Source organism: Ascaphus truei, chromosome 14, assembly GCF_040206685.1.
Source record: "Ascaphus truei isolate aAscTru1 chromosome 14, aAscTru1.hap1, whole genome shotgun sequence".
Lineage (NCBI taxonomy): Eukaryota > Metazoa > Chordata > Amphibia > Anura > Ascaphidae > Ascaphus > Ascaphus truei.
In genome coordinates this window covers 50,188-62,665 of record NC_134496.1, presented here as the reverse complement: position 1 = coordinate 62,665, position 12,478 = coordinate 50,188, and the positions used below count along the sequence as shown (strand labels likewise).

The following is a 12,478-nucleotide window of genomic DNA, read 5'->3' as shown; positions in this document are numbered from 1 at the left end:
TTCCTGCTCATTATCATAGCAGGGGGGCTGCAGTTTCTCAGAACTCAACCAAAATTTCATATTTACTGCAAATCATTGCATAACATCCGTTCCGTAATACACACAGTCAGGTGAGATATATTAATACAGTCTGACACCTGACGTTCGCAGAGAGACCAAAAATTACAGTGTAATATGAAAATTAATAGAGATATTAATATCGGGCATTTAGCAGCAGGTACATATACAGTGTTTATTTATGGATACTAGGAAACAGCGTTCCTAGTGCACCGTGCTCAGCTGTAGGGAGTCTCTAGACATCCAATAAGTATACAGTATACCCTCTAAATGAGGAGAACAGGTCAACACCACTCTCTGCAAATGTATATGTGAACAGTGTCTCTATTCATATCTCCTAAGATGTGGGGAAAACTGTGCTTTGTTGGTGAGAGTCAGTAACAAATCTCTGACCTCCCAGTATACAGTATATAACTTTCCCCTGGAGAGAAGACACAAAGTATATGACTCCCAAAGCGTAATGAGCTAATGGGGGTACTCACAGTAGAGAGTTGTCTTGTGCGGTGAATCCCACGGCGTGCATCACGTTGAAACAGGCAAACAACAGGATATCCTCACGGAAGAAAACGGAGCACAGCAATGCAGCAATGAGGGGGCTAGATACCGGTATAAAAGTCCTTTATTCCATGTTAGACATCATGGCATGGGATAGGTTAAAAATCTCGAACGCGTTTCAGGACGTCGCCCTTTGTCAACGAGACAACGAGACATACAGTGTTTAGACTCCCAAAGATATGCTAGATCCCACGATTACAAATATGTAACTCTTATCCTTTTCAGCCAAGGACATCTCATAATATTCTTATATTTAATAAGGACACCAATTCAGATATCCTGTTTGGGGTAGCCCCCCCCCTGGCCCCATCAATAAAAACCTTTTGAAGCAGGCTTTTGGCTTTTCATTGTAAGTGTGAACTGTTACACTTAACTATTCCTTGTGCCTGCCTCCCGCATAAACAATTAGGTAATTATTTCTTGTTTATTTCTTGAGCTATGTATCACACCTAGCCCAGACCTCTGTTTGGATATGCACTACAAAGGGCAGGCAGAGGCAATTAGCATTTGGCATGCGCATTGTAAAATTGCCCCAGTGAGGCACAAATATCAAAAATATATGTCCCTCTTATGACAAAGTTATATTTTTAATATGTGTGTACTTGGGGGGTGACCCGGAGGCTGTACCCCAAGGCTCAGGGTCCTGGCTTACTCCGTTACCAAAATACCAGTTTTCAGGTAACTGTTTATTCAGCACTGCCTTTTGTCACCAACCTGGGTTTAAATCCCAGGACAAACCAAATGCATTGCAGTTTTAAAACACAGAGAACCAATATTTTGGCAAAAGCTTGCATTCCCCCATCTGCATCTATCATGTGGGGTTCTAAAACCTTCTCTTTTCACACTCAACTTCAATTAAGCCCTTTGAAGTCCAACTTTCCTGAAAAGACAAGATACAATGGAATTTCCTTAAACTGTAGCTTATTAACCCCTGATGATCCAGTGTGTGTGTTATGCAAACACTGATTAACCCAGACATTACAATGGGACAGGGAAACAGGGGAGAATACATTTACAGGTTATAACAAGGGTAAAATCACATTTCTGGGCCTCAGCCCAGTTAACCCCTTGTCTCCCTGGCGAGGTTAGAGGGGGGGCCCTTGGGGTGTAACCCCGTTAACCCCGGGCCAAACCCTCCCTACCGTCACAATCACATACAAAACCCACAGGATCCAGCGGAAAATAGTTACATCCTAGGCAATTATTGATAACAGAACGACCCCGAAGACTCGGTATGGTTTCGTGGCAGTCCTGGCCACTACCTCGACCTGGTTTTCACTAAAAACTTCTCTCTCTTCGATTTCTCAATTTCCCCCTTTCCTCTCTCTGACTATCACCTCATCTCATTCTCTCGCTTCTCCCCTTCTCCACCTACCCCCCAGTTCTGCAGAAACCTGCACTCTATTCACCTACCTGACTTTGAGTCCACTTTACACTCCTCCCTCAGCTCTGCTACTGACCCCGTCAACCTGGTCAGGAACTACAACTCTGCCTTATCCTCCTCTCTTGATCTACATGCCCCGCTTTCTCTTTGCTGTCCACGCCTATCTAACCCCAGAACCTGGCTAAATTCCCACACGCGCATGCTACGTTCCTCCACTCGCTTCTCTGAACGCCTCTGGAGGAAATCTCATACTCTCGCAGACTTCCTTCACTACAAATTTATGCTATCCTGTCTCAACTCTGCCCTCTTGCAAGCTAAACAAGCCTACTTTTCCTCACTAATAAACAAGCACAAGTCTAACCCACGCCGACTCTTCCCTGTCTTTGACGCTCTACTCAAATCATCCTCAGCTGCCTCTTCTTCCTCCATCTCCGCTCAGGACTTTGCTGACTATTTTAAGGAAAAGGTGGAATCCATATGCCAGAACATCCCCTCTGTTTCTTCCTCCCACCCTACACCTCTTCCTAACTCTCCTCCTGCCATCCTTGACTCTATTTCCACTGTCTCAGAGGAGGATGTGTCGTTGTTGATCTCCTCTTCTCCCTCTACCACTTGCTCTCTTAACCCCTTTCCCTCCCATCTCCTAAAACCTCTTGGTCCTACTATAATCACAGAAAGATCACGAATGAGAGTGGAAGGATGGGCTTTGGCCGTGGTAAGCCCGAGCTTCCCACAAAGAGGGAGGTATGTAACAGGGGAATTATCCCTGTTCACAAATGTGCCTCTAATCCAGCAGTGTGGTGGTTAACTGCTGGTAAGCAATTAACTAACACCACCTGCCTGATTAGATGGCTTAGAAAAGCCTGTCTTTTGAGACAGGAAGTGAGACTCCTTTGCTCACACCTGAGCTGAATTTGGAGACAGAGAAGAGATTCCTTAGTCCACAACTGGGCTGAACCAAGGAAGGGCAGATGTCTTGAGCAACAAGCTGACCACAAGACAAAGAGGACAAGATTCTAACCTGGAGCCTGACATTTTCTGTGCACACAAGGGTGCGGTTCCAGGAGGAGAGCAGAGAAGCTTCCCCTACAGCAGCCCAGCTAACAGATAAGACTTTTTTGTATAAGACTATTATCTATGTATGTGTACTGATAAATGTCTCCATGATTTGGGGCTGGTAAATAGCTTAGCTAACCAACCCAGTCAGAGAGGGCTGAGCTACATGTATAGATAGTCTCCAAAGCAGAGATAGGGGTTTTTGGTTGGCTCACTATTTCACTTATGTTGATTTTTTTGCTGTTTAAAGCGACAGGCACAATAAAGCCTTATTATAATTTCACCTTACAACAGTCTCCATTGTGTACCTCTGCACATGTCCTCCTACATATGGTGTCGGAAATTTGGGATGAGAGGTGACCTTTGAAGTGTAAAGGGCCAGAGATTGCCTGTGGAATTTTTTTGTGCTTTTGCCTGCATACAGTCTTGCAAACAAGTAAACAGGGAGAGAAAGAACCCCAAGGAGAGCACTCAACCAATGTATTGAAGCCTAATGTAACAATAACCTAGTGAAGGTGGGTGGACTATGAGTGAATTAAAACCAGAAACTTTATTAGAGTTTTAACTCTTAATGTTAAAATAATAGGGGAAACACTGTAAGTCAAGTCAATACTTATGAAGCCAGTGTACTGTGAATTAATAAAGAATGGACAAAATAAACCACAATAAAGTCTCTATACTGTTAGCCCAGAGTCTGGGATATGGCCGCACAATGCCACTAGTGGTACAGAGTAGATCCTAGGGTATTAGTCCAAAAACAGGTAACGGTTAGTATTTAGTTTAAGCTATATCACAATGGCGTATATCAGCGTAGCAGTGTCAGTACTGCCTGTAACAGTATACAGGCTGAAGTCCTACCACCTCATCATTCGTACGACTGCCCCATCAAATTAATTCCTGGAACCACACTCCCCAAGTCTAAGTCATATCCCCTATCTGTGCCCGAGACCATGGCGACCTACATCCAGGAGAATCTTAAGGGTTTATTTGGAATTCCACCTCCCCCGCCGGAGCAGGTTTCTTCTTCGTGAAAAAGAAGGATGGCTCTTTAAGACCCTGTATCGACTTTCGTGGCCTTAACAAGATTACAGTTAAAAAATGATGCTCTTCCTCTAATTCGGAACTCTTCAAAAAATATTAAAAATCCAATTCATTTAGAAAGGATTTATTCGTGTTTTTATTTGGTAATTTACAGTAAAAACTCTCATGACCGGCTCCAAGGAGCCTCTATATTTTCCAAACTCGACCTGAGAGGAGCCTACAATCTAATCCCAATACGAGACGGTGACAATGGAAAACTCCATTTAACACGTGTTCGGGTCATTATGAATTCCCAGTGATGCCGTTCGCCCTCTGCAATGCCCCTGCCGTCTTCCAAGAATTTATGAATTATATCTTCCGGGACATTCTGGGTATTTTTGTCATAGTATACTTAGACGATATCCTCATTTTCTCCAAGAACCTGGAAGAGCACATTCGTCACAACAAAGTGGTTCTCTCTCGGCTTCGTGCAAATAGCCTCTACGCAAAGATGGAGAAATGTCTCTTCCACCAATCATCCACAGCCTTCCTTGGCTATATAATCTCCGATAAAGTTTTCACCATGGATCCTGAGAAATTGAAGGCTGTTCTGGATTGGCCGTTGCCAAATTCCCTAAAAGCCGTTCAGCACTTCCTTGGCTTTTCTAACTACTATCAAAAATTCATCCATAATTTCTCCACTATCGCTCTACCCATCACCGCTCTGACCAAAAAAGGGGCTGATCCGACAGCATGGTCCTCTGAAGCCATCAAAGCCTTTGAGTTCCTCAAAAGAGCTTTCGTCTCCGCCCCCATCCTCGGGCATCCGGATACATCCCTTCCTTTCACCCTGGAGGTTGACGCTTCTGATGTGGGAGCTGGGGCAGTACTCTCACAAAGATCTTCTCCCCAAGAAAGACTATCCGTGTGGATTCTTTTCTAGGAAATTCTCTTCGGCCGAGAGAAATTATGATGTCGGGAACCGTGAACTTTTGACTATCAAATTAGCCTTGCAAGAATGGAGACATCTCCTCGAGGGTACCAAAGAGCCAGTAGCTATTCTCACCGATCACAAAAACTTATTGTACATTGAGGGGACTCATCGTCTGGGATCCCGTCAAGCACGTTGGGCACTGTTTTTCTCTCATTTCAATTACACGATTTCCTATATCCCGGGTAGCAAGAATATCAAGGCCGATGCTCTCGGCAATTTTCTACAGAGGAAGGATCTAACGAATCTTCGGAGACTATTCTCCCCGCACAGTATATTATTTATGCCAATAATTTTGATATCCTGGATGAGATCAATAAAGCCCAGGCTCATATCCCTAGGAGATTTAAGGTGCCAGAAAGACATCTGTACGCTGCTCCACGTTTTCGCCACAAGATCCTAGAGTGGGGGCACTCTTCTAGATCTGGTGGTCATCCAGGCTTCAAGAGGACAGTGGATCTTATTAAACGGACCTTTTGGTGGCCTAAAATGAACAAATGCATTTTTGATTTCACCAGAGCTTGTCCAGTCTGTGCTCTGAGCAAGTCCGCCCGACACAAACCTTCTGATCTCCTCCAAACTCTTCCGGAACGGCCTTGGAAGCATATTTCTATGGACTTTATTGTGGAACTTCCAAATTCTAAAGGGATGAATACGATCCTTGTGGTAGTGGACAGGTTTTCCAAGCACACACACTTTATACCCCTCAAGGGTCTCCCCAATTCAGCCACCGTGGCTGACATTTTTTCTAAAGAAATTTTCAGGTTACACGGCGTGCCTCTCTCCATTGTTTCAGACAGGGGTACTCCATTCATCTCTAAGTTTTGGTGAGCGTTCTCTCAGAGACTTGGCATTTCCCTCCTCTTCTCCTCTTGTTACCACCCGCAGACCAACGGCCAGACGGAGAGAATGAATCAGACCTTGGAGCAGTTTCTCAGATGCTTTGTGTCAGAATCTCAAGACAACTGGGTGGACCTATTACCCTGGGCGGTGTTCGCTATTAATTCGCTGAAGAATGAGTCAACGCAAGCGTCGCCTTTCTTAATTAATTATAGGTTCCATCCCAGCAGCCTTCCCCTCTCCTCCCTCCCCTCTGGTGTTCCTGCAGCAGATACTCACATCTCTGATCTACAAAACTCACGGAAGATTCAAAAGGCCTTGCAAGGGGCCATCCAAAAACAAAAAACGCAAGCAGATCGGCGACGTCAGGTGGGCCCAGAATACAATCCTGGAGACAGAGTTTGGCTATCTTCAAAAAATATCAAGCTCAAAACTCCTTCTCAGAAGCTGGCTCCCAGATTCTTGGGTCCCTTCAAGGTCCTCGAACGGATCAATCCTGTAGTGTATCGACTTTCACTACCTCCCACCACGAGGATACCCAATGTGTTCCACGTGTCCCTTCTGAAACCCTTTGTTCGAAATGTACACTTTCCGTACCGTCCTCAGAGACCCAATCCAGTCGTAATACAAGGGCAACAGGAATTTGAGGTCCATTCCATTCTTGATTCACGTTTTTCCAGGGGCAGACTTCAGTTCCTCGTTCATTGGAAAAGATATGGCCCGGAGGAACGCTCCTGGGTACCTTGTCATTCTATTCATGCTCCAGCTCTTCTTAAACAATTTAGTCGGAAATTTCCTCACAAACCTTGGGAGGATCGTCCGGAGTCCAATCCTCAAGGGATGGGATACTGTAAGGGATCGGGGGACACGCGCCTCTCAGCGGGTCCCCGTCACCTCAGCTCCCAGTGCAGCTGTCAGCTCCGGATCCCCGCTCCCTCGGCTCCTTACCTCTCCTGCCCCCACGCCATGCCGCTCCTTTTTGGCACACGCTACATCCTCCCGCACGCAACCGGGGCGCTCGCACGGAAAGCTTACAGAGTGCGCGCGCACCCGATCCTCTTACTCGTCCTCCCGTGCCGGTGGCTCCGCCCCCCATCGGCTGCAGGCGATTTCTATCAATCACCTCCTGCTCACCTGGACCTATCCCTGGGATCGCTCAGACAGGCCTCCGTTCCACCCCTTGCTACCATTGGTCCTCCTGCCTTTATAAACCCAGTCTGCCCTCTCCTTCCTCGCTCTGCATAGTTCCTCTGTGACTCCTGTGTCCAGTTGTCTATGCCAAGCTCTCTTCTCTGTTACAGCTCTTGTTCCTGTCCCTGCCCCGTTGGATAGCTTTGGATTTGATCTCGGCTCTGTTTGACTACATGTACCTCGCAACCCCTGGACTCGGCTTTGGACCTCACTACGCTGCTATCTCCTGCCCCTGACCCACGGCTCTTGGATATTGACCTCCGTACCTCTGGCACCCCAGACACAGCAGGTATCACGTTAACCCTTTCTCACCAGGCCCGGCAACACACCTTACCACACTCTCGGCACGCCCTCACTGCTGTGGGTGCGTGTTATACCCTTACCCACCTCAGTACTGGGGACTGGCCAGGTCTGCGGGCATACAGGCGTTATAACATGTCCAAGTGGCACATTGTAAGTGGCAGGACAGGACAACTAAAGTTTAAAAGGAAGTGAAGAAGAAGTGGACAACACCTATTGGCCCTGATTCCTGTATTTGAACAACGCTGGAAAGGAGGATATTATCTATCCCAAACTGCACTTCCCATCCCAAACTGCACTTCCCAGAACTTAACTATAGCTGTGATTCTGCCTTTACCATTTATTTTTGATGTGGCTTCACTTCTCAAATTATACAATTCCTTCTACCAGGCTCATAATGTCTCTAACTCTATTCATATCTCCATCTCTCCTTTCTTCACCACTTCTGAGTTCACATGAACTCCTTGCTTACCTGCTCCACTGCATAGCTATATTGCCTGCACTATATTACAAACCTACAAATCATCCTCACACATTCTCTTTCTAGCCATGCTTCTCCTCCTTGCTTCTCGGGATATCTCTCCCAATCCTGGTCCCTGCCTTATTCCTACATGCTCTCGTCCTCGCCTGCCAAATGCAACCTCTACTCTTGGTGTCAACCCCTCCAACCTCATACCCATTCCCTGCCACACTCCCTCTTCTCTCCCTTTCTCCTGTGCTCTTTGGAATGCACGCTCCCTTTCCAAATAGTTCCTCTCAGTGCATGACTTCTTTCTCTCTCACTTTCTGCTCCTATTTGCTATAACTGAGACCTGGCTCACTCAGTCTGACTCTGCACTGTTAGCTGCCCTCTCTTATGGTGGCCTTTCTTTCTCCCACACTCAGCGCCCTGATGGCAGGGGTGGAGGTGTGGGGCTCCTGCTCTCCTCTCTGCTGTTACCGAACCATTCCTATTCCTTCCTCTCTTGCTTTTCCCTCCTTTGAGGCTCACACTGTCCAGATCTTCTCTCCTCTACCTGTCCACGGGGCAGTCATCTATCGCCCACCTTCCTCTACGCATTCCCCTTCTGCCTTTCTCTCTCACTTTGAATCCTGGCTCTCTTTCTTTCTCTCCTCAGACTCCCCTGTTCTTCTCCTTGGGGACTTCAATTGCCACATTGATGACCCCTCTCTCCCTTGGGCCTCCCGCTTTCTCTCTCTAACCTCTTCTTTTGGCCTTCAACAGTGGACTGCAGCCAGCACACACAAGGATGGCCACTACCTCGACCTGGTTTTCACTAAAAACTTCTCTCTCTTCGATTTCTCAATTTCCCCCTTTCCTCTCTCTGACTATCACCTCATCTCATTCTCTCGCTTCTCCCCTTCTCCACCTACCCCCCAGTTCTGCAGAAACCTGCACTCTATTCACCTACCTGACTTTGAGTCCACTTTACACTCCTCCCTCAGCTCTGCTACTGACCCCGTCAACCTGGTCAGGAACTACAACTCTGCCTTATCCTCCTCTCTTGATCTACATGCCCCGCTTTCTCTTTGCTGTCCTCGCCTATCTAACCCCAGACCCTGGCTAAATTCCCACACGCGCATGCTACGTTCCTCCACTCGCTTCTCTGAACGCCTCTGGAGGAAATCTCATACTCTCGCAGACTTCCTTCACTACAAATTTATGCTATCCTGTCTCAACTCTGCCCTCTTGCAAGCTAAACAAGCCTACTTTTCCTCACTAATAAACAAGCACAAGTCTAACCCACGCCGACTCTTCCCTGTCTTTGACGCTCTACTCAAATCATCCTCAGCTGCCTCTTCTTCCTCCATCTCCGCTCAGGACTTTGCTGACTATTTTAAGGAAAAGGTGGAATCCATATGCCAGAACATCCCCTCTGTTTCTTCCTCCCACCCTACACCTCTTCCTAACTCTCCTCCTGCCATCCTTGACTCTATTTCCACTGTCTCAGAGGAGGATGTGTCGTTGTTGATCTCCTCTTCTCCCTCTACCACTTGCTCTCTTAACCCCTTTCCCTCCCATCTCCTAAAACCTCTTGGTCCTACTATAATCCCTATGCTCGCACACATTTTTAACTCCTCCCTCTACTCTGGTACCTTTCCCTCCTCCTTCAAACATGCAACAGTTATACCATTTGTAACAGGGGACTTATCCCTGTTCACAAATGTGCCTCTAATCCAGCAGTGTGGTGGTTAACTGCTGGTAAGCAATTAACACCACCTGCCTGATTAGATGGCTTAGAAAAGCCTGTCTTTTGAGACAGGAAGTGAGAGTCCTTTGCTCACACCTGAGCTGAACTTGGAGACAGAGCAGAGATTCCTTAGTCCACAACTGGGCTGAACCAAGGAAGGGTAGGTGTCTTGAGCGACAAGCTGACCACAAGACAAAGAGGACAAGATTCTAACCTGAAGCCTGACATTTTCTGTGCACACGAGGGTGCGGTTCCAGGAGAGAAGAGAAGCTTCCCCTACAGCAGCCCAGCTAACAGATAAGACTTTTTCGTATAAGACTATTATCTCTGTATGTGTATTGATAAATGTCTCCATGATTTGGGGCTGGTAAATAGCTTAGCTAACCAATCCAGTCAGAGAGGGCTGAGCTACATGTATAGATAGTCTCCAAAGCAGAGATAGGGGTTTTTGGTTGGCTCACTATTTCACTTATGTTGATTTTTTTGCTGTTTAAAGCGACAGGCACAATAAAGCCTTATTATAATTTCACCTTACAACAGTCTCCATTGTGTACCTCTGCACATGTCCTCCTACATATGGTGTCGGAAATTTGGGATGAGAGGTGACCTTTGAAGTGTAAAGGGCCAGAGATTGCCTGTGGAATTTTTTTGTGCTTTTGCCTGCATACAGTCTTGCAAACAAGTAAACAGGGAGAGAAAGAACCCCAAGGAGAGCACTCAACCAATGTATTGAAGCCTAATGTAACAATAACCTAGTGAAGGTGGGTGGACTATGAGTGAATTAAAACCAGAAACTTTATTAGAGTCTTAACTCTTAATGTTAAAATAATAGGGGAAACACTGTAAGTCAAGTCAATACTTATGAAGCCAGAGTACTGTGAATTAATAAAGAATGGACAAAATAAACCACAATAAAGTCTCTATACTGTTAGCCCAGAGTCTGGGATATGGCCGCACAATGCCACTAGTGGTACAGAGTAGATCCCAGGGTATTAGTCCAAAAACAGGTAACGGTTAGTATTTAGTTTAAGCTATATCACATGGCGTATATCAGCGTAGCGGTGTCAGTACTGCCTGTAACAGTATACAGGTGTGACTGTTTGTTTCTACACAGTAATATTGTACATGTATAGGTGACACGTCAAACAGAATCTTTTATCTGTGCTAATAATGCCAAAAACAGTGCCTGTTTGCAGTGGATCTCTGTTATATGAAAGCCACTCAGTGTTTGTGCGGTGCATGGGTGTTGTCCCTCAACATAGAACATACACATACATACACACCAAGACAGTATCAGTCTTAATCTAAAACAGTACACAGGTAGTGCCTGTTAACATGGGTTGTGGTGGATTCACAAAGTTCATGCACTCACATGCCTGTCAGATAAGTATACAAACTGAGTCAGTGTTAATCTAAAACAGTGCACAGGTAGTGCCTGTTAACATGGAGTGTAAGGTGGAATCACATAATACTTTGTCCATTAGACACCAGACATACCTCCTATATGGGGGCTGGGCGCCTTCAGCAACATGCCAGGTGCTCTCTTTATATCAGCCACGGCACGTCTGGTGGTAGCTTAAAAGTTATAGCATCTGTAGCACAGCCATACAGCTGAAACTAGAGGACAGGAGGCGCTCCGACCACCAGCGCATGTCCCGCCCCTCTGATGTGATGACGTCATCACCTGCCGACGTACGTTTCACTCGTACTGCTTTCTCAAGGCTGGGAGGGAGCATCCATCATGGTCCCAATTAAATACCCTGAACTAACCTCTGATAGGTTATGACGTGTTCCCAAATTAGCATGTTTAAGGGTGTATGCATGCTTGTAGTGTTTGGGCATTTGTACAATCCGGATAAATGCTTAAGGGAGAGATAGAGATATACATGGTGCCCTGAAGGGATGAATGGACTGATTATGCTTGCCAAATGGTGAGGTGGGTGTGGGCAATTGCAGAGCAGGGTCAAATGAAGGGGCTAAAGACAAACCCCTCATTTAACCCCCTCGGTGCCAGGGTGCTGAGTGTGTAAATCCAGCGGGATTCCATTTTAAGTAATGCCTGGTCCCAGTTGCCTCTCCTAATCCCCATGCTGAGTTGGTCAATCCCCTTGAAGGTGAGTGCCCGTAGGTCCCCTTTGTGCTGTTCATTAACGTGTCTAGCCACGGGGGTGTCCAGACCATTTCTAATGCTGCCCATATGCTCGAGCACTCTGATTCGAAATGGGCGCTTGGTCTTGCCAATGTATTTTTTGCCACATGTACATTCAGCCATATAGATTACCCCGGGTGTCCTACAGTTAATGAATTTCCTGATCGTGAAGGTGCGTGAGTTATCCCAGTTTTTGAATGTTTTAGAATTAGTAATAACCTGGCATGCCTTACAGTTGTGGCAGCTGAAGCTGCCAGGTGGTATGTTTAGGAGCCATGTCTGGCTAACATTAGCCGCATAATGGCTTTGCACCAAAATGTCACGAAGATTTCTAGATCTTCGACTGGTCATCTCGGGGTATGATTTGAGGACCTCACCTAAGTCAGCATCTGCTTTTAGAATATGCCAATGTTTTTGAAAGGCATTTTTGGCACGTGCCCAGTCCTGGTTATAGGTACCAATAAACCTGATAGTATGTTTCTGTACAGTGTCACTGTTGTCTATGAGTAGATCAATCCTGGGTGTATTCCTAGCTCTCTTATAGGCTCTCCTGATGTTGCTGTTGCTGTACCCTCTGGCCTGGAACCTACTTTTCATTTTTTCCGCCTGGTCTTCAAAGTCCCTATCGTTGGAACAGTTTCTTTTTAATCTTAAAAACTGCCCTATCGGGATCCCTCTGACCAGATTGGGCGGGTGGTGACTATTAGCACGTAAAATACTATTCGTCGCTGTGCTTTTGCGGA

General features: G+C 46.2%; 1 protein-coding gene across 4 annotated transcripts in view; it reads right to left on the bottom strand.

Annotated features, from left to right (window-relative positions):
- Positions 1–12,478, bottom strand: part of FAM168B (family with sequence similarity 168 member B) — a 143,857-nt gene that overhangs the window by 116,307 nt on the left and 15,072 nt on the right. Inside the window, exon 1 of one of the 4 annotated variants that reach the window (XM_075569471.1) lies at positions 540–718. The exons of 1 other annotated variant lie outside the window; for it this stretch is intronic. In XM_075569471.1, the coding sequence (XP_075425586.1) occupies positions 540–580 (41 nt within the window). In that variant the 5' untranslated portion in view covers positions 581–718. Of the gene's footprint in view, positions 1–539; positions 719–12,478 lie in introns of those variants that run through there. 2 more of the 4 variants (XM_075569475.1, XM_075569473.1) reach the window with 2 other exon arrangements.